Source organism: Pongo abelii, chromosome X (assembly GCF_028885655.2).
Source record: "Pongo abelii isolate AG06213 chromosome X, NHGRI_mPonAbe1-v2.0_pri, whole genome shotgun sequence".
NCBI lineage: Eukaryota > Metazoa > Chordata > Mammalia > Primates > Hominidae > Pongo > Pongo abelii.
In genome coordinates this window covers 52312556-52333073 of record NC_072008.2, presented here as the reverse complement: position 1 = coordinate 52333073, position 20518 = coordinate 52312556, and the positions used below count along the sequence as shown (strand labels likewise).

At 50.6% G+C, this 20518-nt stretch overlaps 1 protein-coding gene and 1 non-coding gene across 11 annotated transcripts; both read left to right on the top strand.

Annotated features, from left to right (window-relative positions):
- The first annotated feature begins 10305 nt into the window (after nt 1-10305).
- Nucleotides 10306-17713, top strand: LOC100447305 (melanoma-associated antigen D4). Of its 10 annotated transcripts, none has more exons than XM_009234861.3 (14): nt 10306-10405; nt 11361-11571; nt 11837-12670; nt 13083-13286; nt 13390-13453; nt 13647-13726; nt 14115-14206; nt 14835-14914; nt 15000-15042; nt 15434-15496; nt 15792-15839; nt 16441-16555; nt 16876-17306; nt 17502-17713. In XM_009234861.3, exons 2-14 carry the CDS (start codon nt 11362-11364, stop codon nt 17509-17511), a joined length of 2274 nt encoding a protein of 757 aa, XP_009233136.1. In that variant the 5' UTR covers nt 10306-10405; nt 11361; the 3' UTR covers nt 17512-17713. The 10 variants fall into 10 exon arrangements, with proteins under 10 accessions (XP_009233136.1, XP_002831709.1, XP_009233135.1 ...); XM_009234860.3 differs by having other exon boundaries at nt 10312-10405; nt 11331-11571; XM_009234862.3 differs by having other exon boundaries at nt 10312-10405; nt 11331-11571; nt 16876-17318.
- Nucleotides 16068-16195, top strand: LOC112131176 (small nucleolar RNA SNORA11). Its single transcript, XR_002913312.1, has one exon. It is a non-coding gene; the product is annotated as a small nucleolar RNA SNORA11 (small nucleolar RNA).
- Nucleotides 17714-20518: the final 2805 nt, after the last annotated feature.

The window sequence follows — 20518 nt, the reverse complement described above, 5'->3', positions numbered from 1 at the left end:
CAAAAAGCTTGTCCACCATGATCAAGTGGGCTTCATCCCTGGGATGCAAGGCTGGTTCAACATACGAAAATCAGTAAGCGTAATCCAGCATATAAACAAAACCAAAGACAAAAACCACATGATTATCTCAACAGATGCAGAAAAGGACTTTGACAAAATTCAACAACGCTTCATGCTAAAAACTCTCAATAAAGTAGGTATTGATGGGACGTATCTCAAAATAATAAGAGCTATCTATGACAAACCCACAGCCAATATCATACTGAATGGGCAAAAACTGGAAGCATTCCCTTTGAAAACTGGCACAAGACAGGGATGCCCTCTCTCACCACTCCTATTCAACATAGTGTTGGAAGTTCTGGCCAGGGCAATCAGGCAGGAGAAGGAAATAAAGGGCATTCAATTAGGAAAAGAGGAAGTCAAATTGTCCCTATTTGCAGATGACATGATTGTATATCTAGAAAACCCCATCGTCTCAGCCCAAAATCTGCTTAAGCTGATAAGCAACTTCAGCAAAGTCTCAGGATACAAAATCAATGTGCAAAAATCACAAGCATTCTTATACACCAATAACAGACAAACAGAGAGCCAAATCATGAGTGAACTCCCATTCACAATTGCTTCAAAGAGAATAAAATACCTAGGAATCCAACTTACAAGGGACGTGAAGGACCTCTTCAAGGAGAACTACAAACCACTGCTCAACAACATAAAAGAGGACACAAACAAATGGAAGAACATTCCATGCTCATGGGTAGGAAGAATCAATATCGTGAAAATGGCCATACTGTCCAAGGTAATTTATACATTCAATGCCATCCCCATCAAGCTACCAATGACTTTCTTCACAGAATTGGAAAAAACTACTTTAAAGTTCATATGGAACCAAAAAAGAGCCCGCATTGCCAAGACAATCCTGAGCCGAAAGAACAAAGCTGGAGGCATCACGCTACCTGACTTCAAACTGTCCTACAAGGCTACAGTAACCAAAACAGCATGGTACTGGTACCAAAACAGAGATATAGACCAACGAAACAGAACAGAGCCCTCAGAAATAATACCACACATCTACAACCATCTGATCTTTGACAAACCTGAGAAAAACAAGCAGTGGGGAAAGGATTCCCTGTTGAATAAATGGTGCTGGGAAAACTGGCTAGCCATATGTAGAAAGCTGAAACTGGATCCCTTCCTTACACCTTATACAAAAATTAATTCAAGATGGATTAAAGACTTACATGTTAGACCTAAAACCATAAAAACCCTGGAAGAAAACCTAGGCAATACTATTCAGGACACAGGCATGGGCAAGGACTTCATGTCTAAAACACCAAAAGCCATGGCAACAAAAGCCAAAATTGACAAATGGGATCTAATTAAACTCAAGAGCTTCTGCACAGCAAAAGAAACTACCATCAGAGTGAACAGGCAACCTACAGAATGGGAGAAAATTTTTGCAACCTACTCATCTGACAAAAGGCCTAGTATCAATAATCTACAAAGAACTCAAAGAAACTTACAAGAAAAAAACAAACAACCCCATCAAAAAATGGGCAAAGGTTATGAACAGACACTTCTCAAAAGAAGACATTTATGCAGACAACAGACACATGAAAAAATGCTCATCATCACTGGCCATCAGAGAAATGCAAATCAAAACCACAATGAGTTACCATCTCACACCTGTTAGAATGGCGATCATTAAAAAGTCAGGAAACAACAGGAGCTGCAGAGGATGTGGAGAAATAGGAACACTTTTATACCATTGGTGGGACTGTAAACTAGTTCAGCCATTGTGGAAGTCAGTGTGGCAATTCCTGAAGGATCTAGAACTAGAAATACCATTTGACCCAGCCATCCCATTACTGCGTATATACTGAAAGGATTATAAGTCATGCTGCTATAAAGACACATGCACACGTATGTTTATTGCAGCACTATTCACAATAGCAAAGACTTGGAACCAACCCAAATGTCCATCAATGATAGACTGGATTAAGAAAATGTGGCACATATACACCATGGAATACTATGCAGCTATAAAAAATGATGAGTTCATGTCCTTTGTAGGGACATGGATGAAGCTGGAAACCACCATTCTCAGCAAACTATCACAAGGACAAAAAACCAAACACCGCATGTTCTCACTCATAGGTGGGAATTGAACAATGAGAACACATGGACACAGGAAGGGGAACATCACACAGCGGGGCCTGTCACGGGCTGAGGGGAGAGGGGAGGGATAGCATTAGGAGGTATACCTAATGTAAATGACGAGTTAATGGGGGCAGCACACCAACATGGCACAGGTATACATATGTAACAAACCTGCACATTGTGCACATGTACCCTAGAACTTAAAGTATAATAATAATAATTTAAAAAGAGCTTTGTAGAGGCTAGCTATTTTTGAAAATTAAAAAAAAGAAAAGAAAAACACATAATGTGTGACATGTGTTCTTGTTTTACATAAGATTATTTTTAGATATATCATTACGCATATTATATAATATGATATATAGATAGATAGGGATATCCCATACTGTGTCTATTTTTTATTTTTTTTAGAGATAGGGTCTCACTCTGTCACCCAAGCTGCAGTGCAGTGGCATCTTCTTAGCTTGCTGCAGCCTGGAACTCCTTGGCTCAAGTGATACTCCTGCCTCAGTCTCCCAAGTGGCTGGGACTAGAGGCATGCCCCATCACACCTGGCTAATTTTTTAAATTTTTTATAGTGACTGGGTCTCACTATGTTGGTGACGTTGATCTTCAACTCCTGGCCTCAAGTGATCTTCCTGCCTCGCCCCTGCAAAGTGCTGGGATAACAGGTGTGAGCCACCACGCCCGGCTTCTTTACATCTTTATTAATTATAATCAACATATGTTAGACTGAGCATATTTAACATATATGATCTAATAAGTTTTGGTATCACACCTGTGAAACAATCATTATAGTAATGATAATGAACATCTGTATTACAAACAAAAATATCCTCGGGCTCCTTTGAATTTCCGGAATTTTAATAAACGTAATCTTACTCCCTGCACCCTTTTTTTTTTTTTTGGTTTAGCTTCTTTCAGACAGCATATTTTCAGATGCATTTATGTTGTCGTAAGTATCAACAATTCATTTCTTTTTAATGCGCTGTAGTATTCCATTGTATGGACATAGCACAATTTCATAATTCATCTCCCTGTTGATGGACACTTGGGTTGTCTTCAGGCTTTTGGCTACTACAAATAAATTTGCTATGAATATTCATAAACAAGTAATCATATGAAAATATATTTTCTTTTCTCCTGTGTATGTCTTGGAGTGGAATGGCTGGTTTATGGGAGGTGAATATTTAACTGGGTAAGCGACTACCAAACCAATTTCCAAAGTGTTTCCATCATTCAGAAGTTCCACATCATTGCTAGCACTGGGTATAGCCAGTTATTTTAATTTCAATCATGCTCATGTATCTACAACAGTATTTAAATTTGATTTTAATCTGCATTTCCTGAATGATAAATGATGGTATCTTTTTGTGTGGTTGTTAGCCATCTGCATACCTTCTTTGGTGAGGTAGTCTGTTGAAGTCTTTTTTCCATATTTATGGTTGAGTATTTGCCTTCTTATAATTGAGTTATAAGACTTCTTTATGGTCTAGAAGTGTCCTGTGTTGGATACAGATATATGAATTCTAAATATTTTATCACAGACTGTGGATTTCTCTTTCAATTTCAAAAGAATGGCTTTTAAAGGCCAAAAACTTTAATTGTGGTGGAATCAAATGTATTAATTTTTTTCTTTTATAGTTTGTGGTTTGGGTGTCTCATTTTGAAAATCTTTGGCTAAACCAAAAAGATGAAGAAAGTTGTAATTTCCTCAAAGAGGGCATTACATAAGGGTAAAGGGTTCAATTCAACAAGAAGGCTTAGCAATCCTAAATATATATGCACCCAACAATAGCAGCACTGGCACCCAACAACAGGATCATTCAGATTCATAAAACAAGTTCTTAGAGACCGACAGAGGGTCTTAGATAACCACAAAGTAATGGTGGGAGACTTCAACACCCCACTGACAGTATTAGACAGATCATCAGGCAGAAAACTAACAAAGTTACCCGGGATCTGAACGGTATACTTGACCAAATAGACTGAACAGACTATTCTACAGGACTCTACACCCCAAAACAACAGTATGTGCATTCTTCTCATCTGCACATGAAACATGCTGTAAAACTGACCACACAATTGGTCATAAATAAATTTTCAGCAAAATAAAAAAAAAAAACGAAAAATTACCAACCACCCTCTCAGACCACAATACAATAAAAACAGAAATCAATACTAAGAAGATCATTTAAAACCATACAATAACAAGGATATTAAACAACCTGCTCCTGAGTGACTTTTGGGTAAACAATGAAATTAAGGCAGAAATCAAGAAATTCTTTGAAATTAATGAAAACAAAGCTACCACATACCAGAATCTCCGGGGCACTGTTAAAGCAGTGTTAAGAGGAAAGTTTTTAGTGCAAAATGCCCATGTCAAAAAGTTAGAGACATCTCAAATTAATAATCTGACATCATACCTAGAGGAACTAGAAAAACGAGAGCAAGCCAACCCCAAAGCTAGCAGAAAACAAGAAGTAACAAAAATCAGAACTTAACTGAATGAATTTAAGTTGCAAAAAACCATACAAAAGATCAATGAAACCAGGTGTTGGTTATTTGAAAGAAAAAATAAGACTGATAAACCCCTATCTAGACTAATTTAAAAAAAGAGAGAGAAGATCCTAATAAACACACTCAGAAATGACACAGTGGACCTTACCACCAACCCCAGAGAAATACCGAAAAACCCCAGAGACTGTTATGAACACCTGTATAGACACAAAGTAGAAAACCTACAAGAAATCAATAAATTCCTCCCAAATCAATCAAATGCACCCTCCCAAGATGGAGCCGGGAAGAAATTGGTTCCTGAACACACCAATAATGAGCTCTGAAATTGATTCAGGAATAAATAGCCTAACAACAACAACAACAAAACAACAACAACAACAAGACGACAACAACAACAACAAGAAAAAAGGACCTGAGGAATTCACAGCTAATTCTACCAGATGTACAAAGAAGAGCTGGTGCTATTCCTACAGAAACTATTCAAAAAAAAAAAAAAAAACTGAGGGGGAGGGACTTCTCCCCAACTCATTCTACGAGGCCAGCATCATTTTGATACCAAAATCTGGCAGAGACACACAGACAACAAAAGAAAACTTCAGGCCAATATCCTTGATGAACATAGATGCAAAAATCCTCAGCAAAACACTGGCAATCCGAACCTAGCAGCACATCAAAAAGCTAATCCACCACGATCAAGTAGGCTCCATCCCCGGGATGCAAGTTTGGTTCAACATACGAAAATCAATAACTGTGATTCATCATGTACACAGATCTAAAGACAAAAAACGTATGGTGATCTCAATAGATGCAGAAAAGGCTTTTGATAAAAGTTAACATCTCTTCATGGTAAAAACTCTCAATAAACTAGATATTGAAGGAACATACCTCAAAATAATGAAAATCCATCTGTGACAAACCCACGGCCCATATCATACTGAATGGGCAAAAGCTGGACGCATTCTCCTTGTAAACCGGCACAAGACAAGGTTGCCCTCTCTCATCACTCATACTCAACATAGTATTGGAAGACCTGGTCAGGGCGACCAGGCAAGAGAAATAAATAAAGTGTATCCAAATAGGAAGAAAGGAAGCCAAAACACCTCTGTTTGCAGATGACATGATTCTATATCTAGAAAACCCCATAGTCTTGGCCGAAAAGCTCCTTCAGCTGATAAACAACTTGAGTGAAGTTGTAGGATACAAAATCAATGTACAAAGATCACTAGCATTCCTATACACCACCACCAACCAAACTGAGAGCCAAATCAGAAAGGCAATCCCATTCCCAATTGCCACACACACAAAAATAAAACACCTAGGAATACAGCTAACCAGGGAGGTGAAAGATCTCCACAATGAGAATTACAAAACACTGCTCAAAGAAATCAGAGCAGACATGAACATATGGAAAAACATCCCATGCTCATGGATAGGAAGAACCAATAGCATTAAAGTGGCTACACTGCCTAAACCAATTTATAGATTCAATGCTATTCCCATCGAACTACCAAGGACATTCTTCATAGAGCTAGAAACAATTATTTAAAAATGTACATGGAATCAGAAAAGGAGCCCAGATAGCCAAGGCAATCGTAAGCTAAAAGAACTATACTGCAAGGCTACAGTGACCAAAACAGCATGGTACCGGTACTGGTACAGAAACAGGCACATAGACCAATGGAATAGAATAGAGAGGCCATAAATAATGTCGCACATCTACAACCAGCTTTTTTTTTTTTTTTTTTTTTTGACAAAGCTGACAAAAACAAGCGGTGGGAAAAAGACTCCATATTCTATCAATGGTGCTGTGATAACTGGCTAGCCATATGCAGAGGATTGAAGCTGGACCCCTTCCTTACACTATCTACAAAAATCCACATGAGATGGATTAAAGGCTTTAATGTAAAACCCAACACCATAAAAACCCTGGAAGACAACCTAGGCAACACCATCCTGGGCATAGGAGCAGGCAAAGATCTCAAGACAAAGGCACCAAAAGCAATCACAACAAGAGTAAAAATTGACACATGGGATCTACTTAAACTTAGAGCTTCTGCACAGCAAGAGAAAGTATCAACAGAGTAAGCAGACAACCTACAAAGTGGGAGAAAATTTTTGCAACACTATTCATCTAACAGAGGTCTGACATCCAGCATCTATAAAAAGCCTAAACAAATGCACAAGAGAAAAACACACAACCCCATTAATAAGGGGGCAAATGACATGAACAGACACTTCTCAAAAGAAGACATACATGTAGCCAAGAAGTATATGAAAAACAGCTCAATATCACTGATCATTAGAGAAATGCAAATCAAAACCACAATGAGATACCATCTCATAACAGTCAGAATGGCTATTACTAAAAACAAAAAATAGCAGATGCTGGCGAGGTTGCCGAGAAAAGGAAACCCATACACGCTGTTGGCGGGAGTGTACATTAGTTCAACCATTGTGGAAAGCAGTATGGCAATTCCTCAAAGAGCTAAAAGCAGAACTACCATTTGACCCAGCAATCCTATTACTGGGTATAGAGCCAGAGGAATATAAAGCATTCTACCATAAAGACACATGCACCTGGACTATTCGCTGCAGCACTGCTCACAATAGCAAAAACGTGGAATCAACATAAATGCCTATCAATGACAGACTGGATACGGAAAATGTGGTGCATATACACCATGGAATATTATGCAGCCATAAAAAAACAACAAGGCCATGTCTTTTGTGGGAACAGGCATGGAGCTGGAGGCTTAAGCTCAGCAAACTAACGCAGGAACAGAAAAGCAAATCCCACATGTTCTCACTTATCATTGGGAGCTAAATGATAAGAACTTATGAACACAAAGAAGGAAACAACAGACACTGGGGTCTCCTTAAGGGGGAGGGTGGGATGACGGAGAGGAGCAGAAAAGAGATAACTATTGGATACTGAGTTCAATACCAGGGTGATGTAGTCATGTGTGCAACAAACCCCCGTGACACGTGTTTATCTATGTAACAAACCTTCACATGTACCCCCAAACATAAAAGTTTTAAAAAATGTTACAGTGCAAGTCTATTGATGATCAATTCTTTCAACTTCTGTATGTCTAAACACCTGCTATTTTAACTTCATTTGAAAAGATGTTCATTGAGTACAGACTTAAGAATTGACATTTATTTTTATTTCACGATTTTAAAGATGGTGTGCCACATGACTTCTGACTTGCCTATTGCTAATGAGAAGTGTGCTGTCATTCTTTTCTTTGGACATCTAAATGTTTCTTATGGTTTTCTTCTGATTTTCTAGTTACTTAGGAGAAAGGGTAAATCTCTGGGAGAGCAGATAGGTAAAATGTCAGGAATGCGCACCATGGATTCTCTGTGCATAGCACCTTGGACATACTTTAGATTATGTGTGGCAACGTGGATGCCTCCTGAAAGCACAGGGCTCAGTGAAAAGAAAATTAAGAAATCTGGTGGATACTTGTATTTCCAGCCATGATGGATTAACAGGAACCGGATTTACCGTCTCGCCTAAATACGTATAAACCAAAAAAATTATAAGGCTTAACGTCATGGCACCACCTGCATACGAGACAGTGATCCCTGAGAGGAAGGGAACCTGACCAGGTGAGCCCTCTGATCGCCCAATTCCACCAACTTCTTGCCCGGATAGAGTTTGCAGGCTGCAGCACAGGGGAGCTGAACACAACAGAGCCCGGTGGACGGTCTGAGTGAAGGAGACAGAGTTGAGAGCTCAAGAGGTCCATAGGACCAGAATTTGCCGGGAGTAATGGGGAGGAGACAGCTGCACAGAGAGGCAGCTCTGGAGACCCTTCAGAGCTTGCCCTTCTGGATGCAGCGTATCAGAAAGGGGGAGTGGTGATCGATGACTCCCAGTTTCTGGAGTGAGTGGTTGTGTGGATAATGGCGCCATTTACTGAGACTGTGAAGATGGGTGGGGTGGGGGGAAACAGGAGCGATGGGGATGTGTGAGTGTATGGGAGGAGTGAGTATACCGAGTGACCAGTTTTGGACAGGCAAACCACGAAGAGCCTTTGAGACTTCCAAGTGGAGATGCCATGTAGGTGGGTGAATGTATGTACTTGGACCTCAAAAGTGAAGTTCAGACTGGGGTTGTAGATTTTTTGGAGTGATTAGCACGTAGCACTTTCTGAAGGCTTTCGTTTGTAGGGTGTGTTCCTCTCCCGCAGAGGACATGTTACAGGGGAAGGGCTGAAGAGGCACAGGCAGCTGACAGGAGAGATTGATATACAACAGCTGGAGAAAGCCACAGAGCCAGGCAGAATGGATACTGGTCAGCGGAGAGTAAAAGCTGCTGTCCTAGCAATACCTTCCATTCATACACAGGGGTCCTGGCGAGGAGGCTGACATAAAAACAAATATAAAAATCTACTACGAATTTTACAAACAGTCCAGGTTCGACTGCAGATGAGACCACAGCATTTTCTGCCTCAAAAGACATCCAAGTGGAGATGTTACGTAGGCAGGTGAACGTACTATGCACTTGGACCTCAAAAGTGAAGTTTGAACTGGGCTTGTAGATTGTGGAGTAATTAGCTCAGACACACAGGTGTCTAATTGTCCTGGCGGACACCAGGTGGGTCTCAGCGGCAGCGTGATTGTATCACTGATAAGGAAGAGGGCTGACAATCTGAGTAGAGAGTGGACCCGGTGGAGCAATTCTCATACCTGGATGGACCCACATAGAGCCGCAGAGGCTGGGGGCGAGGCGGGGGGAGGCTCTGTCTCCCTGTGTCCTGAATGCAGAGCATGAGCTTAGGCCTTCTACAGCACAAACCTTGCTTCTTTGGGACAGATGTTGGCGTGGGGGAGGCCTGTCACTCAAACGGAGGAGGCAGTGCCTCTGTCCCCAGGTCCGGAAGACCCAGGCCCAAATTTTGCATTTTCTGTTTCCTGGCTCTGTGGTCTAGTTCATGCAATGTGTCTGTGCCTCAGCTTCCTGATCTGCCAAATGGGGATGCTGACATCCACTTCCCAGCGCTGCTGTGAGAGGAAGAAAAGCCCCAGCACAGATCCCTCTGTGACATACAAGCTGCATAAAGGGTAGCTGAGGAAGCAGATGTTCCCAGTATGTCTGGGGGCCAGAGAGTTGGCTAGTGGAGAAGCACACAAAGCGAAGTGCCATCCTCTGGCCATGTCCATTTCGTAGCCCCGCAGGTTGAGGATTTCCACTTGTTGCAGTTAGAGACCCAGCTTATTAATTGTGAGACCTCACTAATTGTGACCTAAGGGGTCGTGCCGGGGAAACGGGGCATAGTGTATCCCAGACTAGGCTGGAGGAGTTTGGGTGAAAGGGCAGGGCAGGACAGAGAAGCATTGTGCAAAAGTGGGGCGATTGAGAAGAGATGATCGGGTGGGTCGAGCTGCACTGCAGGGTATGAGTGTGCGCGCCCGCGGTAGGAGGAGGAGGAGGAGAGGTGAAGTGGATCTGGCGGGAAGAGCCCCCCCACCCTACCTTCGACCCCACCGCCCACCCACCCGCGGAATCGCATGCGCACTGGAGACCTGGAGGAAAGGGCTTTTGTTGGGAAAGCGGGCGGGCTGGAGGGGTCCGCGCATGCGCAGGCTACCCAGCCGCGGGGGGTGCACGGAGAAAAGGGGCGGGGTGGTCCGGGCTGCTGTGCTGGCAGCAGTAGGCGAGGGCGCGGCTGCGGGGTTCCTGGTGCTGAGGACGGACGCCATTGGAGCCCCCGAGAAGGTAAGGATCCAGCCCCAGACAGGACCGGGAGAGGGCGAGTGGAACCCGACACGCTGCGCCCTCCCTCCGCCTCCGGATCTGAACAAAGCCCAAGCACTCAGAACCGGAACCCCATTAGACCCAAGGTCTAGATAGGAGCCCCCATCACCATCAGACCCAGGCGCCCCGATCTGAGCCCTACTGAAACCGGAGCCCAGGATCCTCACCCCTTTAGCAGACCCGTGTGTTCCGAGCTGAGCTCCCTCGGACCTGAGGCCCCACCCCCACCCCAACCACTCCTAGATTACTCGAACGGAGCTGACCGCTTGCCCCCTTCCTGGAGTGCCCAGTCCTCGCGTTTGAGATCTGCAGCGCTAGGTGATTGGAGCCTCACCTAGGTCTGAGGCCCCCACTCCATCCGCCTCTAGTGCTCGAGTCTGAGCCCCACCTAGGCCCCCCGCCCGGACCTAGCCAAAGGTCCCTGGGGTTCTGTTTCGCAGAGCTTACGGCTTGCCACTGTCCCCGTTGTCTGAGCTCTCCCGTCTGCTCCCCCTTCATCCTGGTCGCCTTCTCTGGCCCTTAAATCCAAACCCTTTGTTTCTCTCTTCCCCAATGCATCCCCTTTGGGACTCTTCGGACCCCGGCCCTCCAGAACACCCCCTCGTCAAATCTAGCCGCTGGGATGGCGAGCCTGCCCATCCTAAACTCCGCTTTCAGTGCGGCGCCTCCTGCGACCTCCTCTGTCCCTTTCCTTGGGCTCTGTCCCTGACCAGGTCTACCGCATCAGAAAGCCAAACCGTCTCCCCCCCACTTCCCCCCCCCCCCGCCCCCTACTGCCTAATATTGCCTAGTAACCTGATGATTGTTGCCCCTCACCTCCCGGGAGATCCCGCCTCCCATTGGATCCCGCCCCCTCCCCCTGCAGCTGCTTCACCCTCCCTCTCAGGCTGAGCTCTCATCTCCCTGGGACCCGCAGCATGGCTGAGGGAAGCTTCAGCGTGCAATCGGAAAACTACAGTGTTGAAGACATGGATGAAGGTAGCGACGAAGTCGGGGAGGAAGAGATGGTTGAAGGCAACGACTATGAAGAATTCGGTGCGTTTGGTGGCTATGGCACCCTCACCAGCTTTGACATCCATATCCTCAGAGCCTTCGGAAGCTTGGGTCCAGGTCTTCGCATCTTATCGGTGAGGCCCCTTCCTGGCCACCTGCTGGCCTGGGCCTTTCCCCTGTGAATGGGGGAGGGAGGAGCGGGGAGCAAGGAGGGTTGTGTGGGAAAGGACTGCCCAGCTTCCCCAAGCCTTCCCTCCCCTGCTCGGAAGAAGAAGATTTGGAAAGGTCTTGGGGTGTTCAGGGCTGACTGCTAGGAAGAGGCTGGCCAGCACAGGGAAGCTAACACAAGTATGTCGTCGAGTGGCCTGCCTTCTCCAACCCCTCTCTCTGGCCTTGCAGAATGAGCCCTGGGAACTGGAAAACCCTGTGCTGGCCCAGACCCTGGTGGAGGCATTGCAGCTGGATCCGGAAACACTTGCCAATGAGACGGCCGCCCGTGCTGCCAACATAGCCCGCGCCGCCGCCTCCAACCGTGCGGCTCGGGCCGCTGCCGCCGCTGCCCGTACCGCCTTCAGTCAGGTGGTCGCTAGCCACCGGGTGGCCACGCCGCAGGTCTCAGGAGAGGATACCCAGCCCACGACCTACGCCGCCGAGGCTCGGGGGCCCACCCCTGAGCCACCCCTTGCTTCTCCGCAGACCTCCCAGATGTTAGTCACCAGTGAGATGGCTGCCCCCGGGGCTCCGGCAACCTCCGCACAGTCCCAGACAGGCTCCCAGGCCGAGGAGGCTGCTACCGAGGGCCCTAGTAGCGCCTGTGCTTTCTCTCAGGCTCCGTGTGCCAGGGAGGTGGACGCCAACCGGCCCAGCACAGCCTTCCTGGGTCAGAATGATGTCTTTGATTTCACTCAGCCGGCAGGTGTCAGTGGCATGGCCTTTCCGCGCCCCAAGAGACCTGCCCCAGCCCAAGAGGCTGCCACAGAGGGCCCCAGTGCTGCCTCCGGTGTGCCCCAGACGGGACCTGGCAGGGAGGTGGCAGCCACCCGGCCCAAGACCACCAAGTCGGGGAAGGCGCTGGCCAAGACTCGGTGGGTGGAGCCTCAGAATGTTGTGGCAGCAGCTGCTGCCAAGGCCAAGATGGCCACGAGCATCCCTGAGCCGGAAGGTGCAGCTGCTGCCACTGCTCAGCACAGTGCTGAGCCCTGGGCCAGGATGGGAGGCAAGAGGACCAAGAAGGTGAGAGCCCCCTGCCCCCTGCCACCTCCACACCCCCTTGCTCCTGTCCTTTCCTTCTCCTCCCTTTCCTGCTCCTCTCCTCCCTCTCCTCTCCCCCTTCTTCCTCTCTTCTCCTCTTTCCCCTCCTTCTCTCCTCACCTCCCCTTCTCCTCCCCTCCTCTCCTCTCAGCTAGTCCATGTTTCTCCAACACAAGTTTGCTGAGCATGTTTTCACTCCACGTAGTCCCTACCCTCAGGACTGGTGGGAGAAGAGGCTGGCTCAGTGCCTGGCACTTAGTAAGCACGCAGCACATGCCAGCAGCTGCTGGTACTGCTCTCATTTCCAAGAGCCTGCTACGGGTGAGGTGCGTGCCGGGTGCTTTGGCACGGGGAGCCTGGTAGCCCTGGGTCTCTCCTCTCTCGAATGATACAGTCCAAGCACCTGGATGATGAGTATGAGAGCAGCGAGGAGGAGAGAGAGCCTCCTGCGGTCCCACCCACCTGGAGAGCATCACAGCCCTCATTGACGGTGCGGGCTCAGTTGGCCCCTCGGCCCCCGATGGCCCCGAGGTCCCAGATACCCTCAAGGCATGTACTGTGCCTGCCCCCCCGCAACGTGACCCTTCTGCAAGAGAGGGTAAGAAGCCCACCCTCCCCCATCTCCCTCCTCTCCTCCCTTGTGGGCCACGTCTCTGCTGTCACCCATGCCTTGACCTCCCCGCGTGTTCCTCCTTCTCCAGGCAAATAAGTTGGTGAAATACCTGATGATTAAGGACTACAAGAAGATCCCCATCAAGCGCGCAGGTAGGCAGCCTGTGCCCTCTTCGCCATCCCCTAGTCTGTGGGCATCCCTTTGCTTGCGTGCCGCGGCTGGTCCCTCCGTAGCCACGGGACGGGGTCCTGGCTGCGCCACCCTCGGCAGGGCTGACCAAGGGGCTACAGCTCTATGACCCCTGCTCAGCCCAGGTGCTTTCTCCAACTCTTCCCCCTCCTGCAGACATGCTGAAGGATGTCATCAGAGAATATGACGAACATTTCCCTGAGATCATTGAACGAGCAACGTACACCCTGGAAAAGGTGGGTGCAGGATGGGAGCAGCTCTGTGGAGGAAGAGCGGGCATGGGGGTGGGGTGACCCTGCAGCCCCTCAAGGCGCAGTCTCTGGAGCCATCTCTCACCTCTCCGACTCTGAGCTTCCACTGCACTGGCAGTTTGACTCGTGCTTCCTGCCCTCGGCTTCTCTCTCTCATGCTCTCTGAGTGTCTCGCTGTCTGGCCAGGTGGGTCTCATCGCCTCTGCCAGCGTCAGCTCCCACAGCGAAGGTCTTCCGTGTGCTGTCTTCTTCTGCCCTCGCTCACGAGTTTGGATTCCTTGCTGAGGAGCAGTTCTAACCGGGAATCACTGTCTGCCGGCAGGATGCCCAGCATGGGGTTTGGATCTCACACTCTGTTTTCTCCCCCATGTAGAAGTTTGGAATCCACCTGAAAGAGATCGACAAGGAAGAACACCTGTATATTCTTGTCTGCACACGGGACTCCTCAGCTCGCCTCCTTGGAAAGTAAGAAAGGGAAAGCGGGTCGTGGCCTTCCTCGGTGGTGTCCCTTCCCTGCCCACACCCCTTCAGTGAAGCAGGAAGACGGGGCTTGAGTGCGGCGCACGGCTCCCACACACAGCGAGGGCTGCCTGGTGACTGCTGGATGAAAGGAATGATAGCCTGGGGGTGAGGCCTTGCTGCCATCAGGTCTCCCCAAGCTGCTGCCGGGCTTTATCCCCAAAGCTTCGGAGGAAAGCGGCTTGCCTCTTCCTCCTGCCTGCCTGGCCTGGGCCCAGCAGAGCTGGCCTAGGGGAGAGCTTCCTCTTCAGTGTAGGTCCTGATGTGGAAGGGGCAGGAAAGGTCTGGAGCCATCTCTGGACACACGTTTGCCATTTGCAGAGCTTCGGCTCCCTGCCTCGCCCTGTCCTCTGCAGAACCCTGTCAGGGAAGTGTTAGTACCCATGTTTTATAGAGGAGGTGATTAAGTCTCAGGCGGAGGTGCGAATGGTCTGCCAGCAGCTAGTGAACTGTGCCCTGTCCTGGGAAGAGTTCCCCTCAAGCTGGGAAACCTGAGAGAGGCTAGTTGGGAGAGCCTGGTGGTGTCTCTCAGGCAAATAGCTGCTAAACAGGATTTCTCTTTCCACACCTTTAGAACCAAGGACACTCCCAGGCTGAGTCTCCTCTTGGTGATTCTGGGCGTCATCTTCATGAATGGCAACCGTGCCAGCGAGGGTGAGTGGCTGGACCTGCAACTGGGGGGCTGCCCATAGTCTCATCTTCTGGGTGCCAAACTCTCGTACCTCCTCTCCCCTCGCAGCTGTCCTCTGGGAGGCACTACGCAAGATGGGACTGCGCCCTGGGTATGATTGGCCTCTCCGGCTCCTCCCCTCGGTGCTATCCTCTGGCCAAAGAGGTCCTGGGATTGCAATAGCCTGGTGGTCTGGCGCAAGGGCGTGGGGCGCCCTGGGCTCGGTAGAGAGCAAAGGATCTCACCGGGGCGGATGGGGAAGCGGTGCTGGACGCTGCTCAGCCCCCTCTCTGCTCTGTGACCCCAGATGACATCTAAAAGAGACAGTCAGAGTCGGGGGTTCCATCAAATCCCTACCTGGGGCATCCCTGACCAACAGTCCTCTGGCCTCTGCTGCATGCCCAGGCCTCCACAGCGACTCCCCGTGGGCTGGGAAGTCATAGTCATGCTAGGGAGGGCCCCTGCCACCGTCTCTGCTCATGGATTCCTTTCCTTGCCCTCAGGGTGAGGCACCCATTCCTCGGCGATCTGAGGAAGCTCATCACAGATGACTTTGTGAAGCAGAAGTGAGTATCACCCCAGCTAACTGCGGCTCTCCCTCGAGCATCCTTTGTGTGCTGGTCTGGCTGAGAAAGCAGTTCCCTATCCCAAATCTTCAACGGGAGGGATGGGTGCCTCTGGCCTGGGAGTGAGTGGCAGTGGGGGTATGCGAGCGTGTGGGGAGCCGAAGGCCAGGGCGGTCTTGGGAAAAGGGAGCGCACGTCACCTGAGAACACGGTGTGGGGTGTGAAAACGGCCACCATCTCCTTGAGCACCTGCCCTGTAGACTGACACAAGAGTTCCCCCTGGTTTACACCTAAGGAACCCGGAGCTCAGAGAGGGGACGCCTCTGAGCATGGCTCCCAGCTGGTAAGGGCCTCAGCCCAACTCTCCTGATTTTCAGGCCAGGGGCCACCCTCTCCCCGTCCCTGGAGGACTTGCCAACGCACAGGCGCGCAAGCACACCAACAAAGGGTCAGGACTTGAGGAGGATGCCTGGAGCACGCTTCTCCTGGCTGACTGTTTCTTCCTCTCCAGTCGTTTCCTCTGGTGGGCCTCTCCAGGGCTCCACCGGGGTGTGGCCAAGACCCTTGAGGTGGGGTGTGCTCAGAGCAGGGGGCCTGAAGAATGGCTCCTCTGTTTACAACACACCCAACAGGAAGCTGGGGTCATCGTGATGAGGGGCACAAACTTGTAGCCTCCCTACAGACAAATGCCCTACATGTGGCCCCCCTGCACCTCCGCATGGCTTCCAGGGAAGACCAATGGCAAAAGGCTTTGAAGGCCTCACTTTTGCAGGCAGAAGTCCTGGGAGTGGGTTTGGGAATGAGTGAAGGGCTGGAGGGGCAGGGCAGTCCTCTTCCAGGAGCTGAGCTGCGGCATCGGGTTGAGGAGGGGCCCCCTGGAACCCATCCGTTCAGCAACAGGTCTGCTTGGCTAGAAGCAAAGTTTACTTTCCTCTCATGCCAAGGTACCTGGAATACAAGAAGATCCCCAACAGCAACCCCCCTGAGTATGAATTCCTCTGGGGCCTGCGAGCCCGCCATGAGACCAGCAAGATGAGGGTCCTGAGATTCATCGCCCAGGTAAGGGAGCCTCTGTTGGGTGCCCGGCACCGGGGGTGGTGCTCGCCACACCTTGCTTGTTTCTTGGTCGAGGCCTCCTTCCCATTACCCCGTATTCCAGTGAGGGTACCAAACACTCACAGAGGCACCTGAGCACCCTACACAAGGTCACAGACGGGGCAAAATCCCAGGTCTGGCACAGGGGAGTAGGAGCCCCCAGTCCCTGTGGTCCTGATTTTTGCCGTCATTGCACAAAGCACACGGGAGGGGGTGAGGCAGGCCGCGGGTGCTCAGCCAGTGTGGGGTAGCTCTGTGTCTATGCTTGCCCTTTTCCTCCTCAGAATCAGAACCGAGACCCCCGGGAATGGAAGGCTCATTTCTTGGAGGCTGTGGATGATGCTTTCAAGACAATGGATGTGGATATGGCCGAGGAACATGCCAGGGCCCAGATGAGGGCCCAGATGAATATCGGGGATGAAGCCCTGATTGGACGGTGGAGCTGGGATGACATACAAGTCGAGCTCCTGACCTGGGATGAGGACGGAGATTTTGGCGACGCCTGGGCCAGGATCCCCTTTGCTTTCTGGGCCAGATACCATCAGTACATTCTGAATAGCAACCGTGCCAACAGGAGGGCCACGTGGAGAGCTGGTGTCAGCAGTGGCACCAATGGAGGGGCCAGCACCAGCGTCCTAGATGGCCCCAGCACCAGCTCCACCATCCGGACCAGAAATGCCGCCAGAGCTGGCGCCAGCTTCTTCTCCTGGATCCAGTAAGAGTTTCGGTAGAGAAATGAGACTCTGCAGGAGGGCTGCGGAGGGGGGTGATATGTCAGAGGGAGGGCCGGGGTGGGGGCGTTGGGGGCAACGGCAACAGCATGGACAGACACTTATTTTGTTACGTATACTCCTCCCTGGTTCGCGTGTGTCCACGGATGTTGTCACTTTGGTTTCTTGTGCTTTTACAGGCACCGTTGACGAACTGCAGCGATCTTACTGGCCAAGCCAGAGCGCCTCCTCTCAGATTCCTTCTCGACACAGCACCCTAGGCGGCTTCTTCCTGTCAGTCAGAGGTGGCATGCAAGATGAAGCTCTCTTTGCTCTTCCTGCTTTCATTTTGCGCTTTTCCTTGTGCTTTCATGTTTTGGGTATCAGTGTTACATTAAAGTTGCAAAATTAATTTGAACGTTTCTTCCTTTACCTGCACACCCATTGCTATACCTGGCCATGCTTGGGCTTGTAGCAAGGAAACTTCTTCAGGCTCTCTGGGGTAGGTGGGCCCCACCTCTGCCAAAAAGGCCCACAGGGACAGGTGGGATGCTGGGAGGTGCGGAGGTTGGTTACGCCTGAGTGTGCGACCAGGAGTTTGGAGAGGCCCCAGTGCTCATCGCTATGTGATTTTCTACAAGCCTTGCTCAGCAGCCCCAGGGACATGGCAAGAGGGGGGGCCAGAGCAGGGGCGGGGCAGAAAACTGCAGCTTGGTGCCACTGCCCCTCCCGCCGTGGGACAGGGTCTAAGGCTCTCACCAGGACCCACCTCCCACACCCCCTCCTTGGAGATGATGTTCCGGAACGCTTGGCTCATCATCCACACAGTTCAGGACCCCGTCCCCGGTACAGAGTCTGACGGACAATGAGGTGGGCCCCGCAGTGATGTTCGCAGCCCTCCAGTGGGTAGAAGGAGGGGCCGTGATTGCTGAGGGAGCAGGATGTGATAAAAACGACGCACGGTGCACGCGTACACAGCCCCTTGCCTGTGACGGAACGGCGGCCTGTTTGGGGCTTCGCAGCCCTTCTCCCTCAGCAGCAGGACTCTCCCAGTGAGGACAACACCAGGCCTACCTAGGTCCTGGTGTGTTCAAGGGCTGGGTGATGTCTGGAGGGGTGTGAGGTAGGGCTGCACATGCTTCAGGTACAAGACGGTGAGGGCAGAGACAGTTTGGTCTCCTGGGAAGGGCTCAGTGGCACGCAGGGACAGTGTCCAGGGCTTTCTGGAGTTCCCCGGTAATGTCCAGGGCTTGGGAGGACAGAGCCCTAGATAAGGAGGGAAAACATAGCAGTGGAAGGCTCCCTGCTTCCCACCCCCTCACCCAGCCCCAGCCTCTGTTTCCCCAGGAGGGGCTGCCATCTCCGCCACGGCCAGATCCTGACCCAGACCAGGCTAATGTGGGAGGCCCGGTGGAAAATGAAAACACGAGTCTCCTTGTCAAACACTATGAAGGATTTCAAAACAACAACAGCAGAGCATGGAGCCACATGGGGAGCCCTGGTGAGCATCGGACTGCATTGGTTGCACACCCCAGAAGCTGTCCGTCAGAAAGGCTTTGGGTGGGTCTCCATGTTGGCTGCCGCTGTGATTTCTGCTTCTCTGGTGCTTGGGTCCATGCTTGGCCACACTGACATTCTGGGACTCTGACAGAAATCCAGTCCCAAAGTTTTACTGGAACACAAACACACACACACACACACACACGCACATGCACACACACACACACACACGCACGCGCGCACACACACACACACACACACACACACACAATGGAGTCCCCTTCCCTTTATGTCTCCTGGTTTGTGGTCTGGGCTGTGGAAGAGATGAGGGATGCCTGGGACTCCACCCCGGCGTCATAAATTTAATGCTGTTTGGCCGGAACCTCCCCGGACACCCTTGTGCACATAGCGGGCACATGCCTGTCCTTGGATCAGGGTGGGGGTAGTCACCATAAGCCACAGGAGTGAGTCTGAACACTGTGTGCAGAGGGCACTTGAGATACGGAAGCTCCACCGGAAAGGAACAGGAAGCAGCCCTCAGAGGCAGGGTGCTGGCCAGGTCACGGCCTCCTCAGGCCTCCAGGCTTGCTGGACACTCCCCCTTTCACATCACCTTGCTGCGGTGGGGCCTCACTAGGGACCCACTCCCCCTACACTGTAGGGGCAACGCTGAGAGCACCTGGGAAGAGAGGAGGAGAGCAGGGAGGCGAGAGCGCCCTGGTGGGAAATGGGGGAGGACTGGACTGCGCGTCCTGCAGGAGGGTGAGACCGGCCACCCTGGAGACGGCCACCACCTCACTCACATGGCAAACGGGAGACCCAGGCAGGCTTCCCCCCTGCCCCCTGCCCCCAGCCTGGGGCCTTCTGCAGACCCCGCACTGCAAAGGCCCACAGTCCATGTCAGCAAGTGTTTTCTGAGGCCCTGCTGTGGCAGTGGACGGCACTCACAGCCTTCTCCCAGCCTGGCCTGCTCCCTCTGATCACCCCTGCCCCAGGCCTGGCGATGGACGAGCATTCGTGCATTCACTTGTTCCAGTTATTGACATTATCCATAAAGTTGTTCTGAATATTCATGTACAATTTCTCGTCTGGGCCTATGTTTCCGTTTCTCGGGCAAGCCCGAGAGGTGGGGGCAGTAAGGCCATTTCATGGTCTCAGCCAACTGAGGCTCCCAGAGGGAAGACGCTCTCCCCAAGTCACACAGCCAGGAAGCGGCAGAGCACAGACCTGAACCCGGGACCCTCTGAGGCCAGGGTGCGTGCACTGGGCCCTGCTGTCAGCCGCCCCTGCCATCCAGGGGCTCGCAGTGTCCTGGGGGTGATACACCCACCTGCTGGGCACTCTCCCCTGACACCCACCCTCCCACCCACATGCACATACCACTCCCCATCTCCCTTCATTGTGCATGATCGCTACCCCTCACGGCTTCCCTGAACGACAGGTTCCACCCTAGGTTTCTGAGGCCTGCCACCGCCCTCCCAGCCTCCTGAGACATCAGGTTGGGTGTTTTCCTTCCTGGGCATCCATCCTGCTGCTCCTCCTTGTTTTTGTCGTCATCAGGCCCTGGGCCAAGGGCGTTTTGCCCACTACCTCATGACACCCTCAAAGATCGTCTGAGCTACTACTGTGCACTTGAGGAAACAGACTCAGAGAAGGGAGGTGACTTGCCTGAGATCTCTGACCCAGCTTTGCCGCTGCCTCCACTAGTGACCTTGGC

Coding starts and splice junctions, on each gene's coding strand:
- LOC100447305 (XM_009234861.3), top strand. CDS start 11,362: ATGGCTGAGGGAAGCTTCAGCGTGCAATCGGAAAACTACAGTGTTGAA. Junction 12,671..13,082: donor GAGGCAAGAGGACCAAGAAG/GTGAGAGCCCCC, acceptor CGAATGATACAG/TCCAAGCACCTGGATGATGA. Junction 13,454..13,646: donor GATCCCCATCAAGCGCGCAG/GTAGGCAGCCTG, acceptor CCCCTCCTGCAG/ACATGCTGAAGGATGTCATC.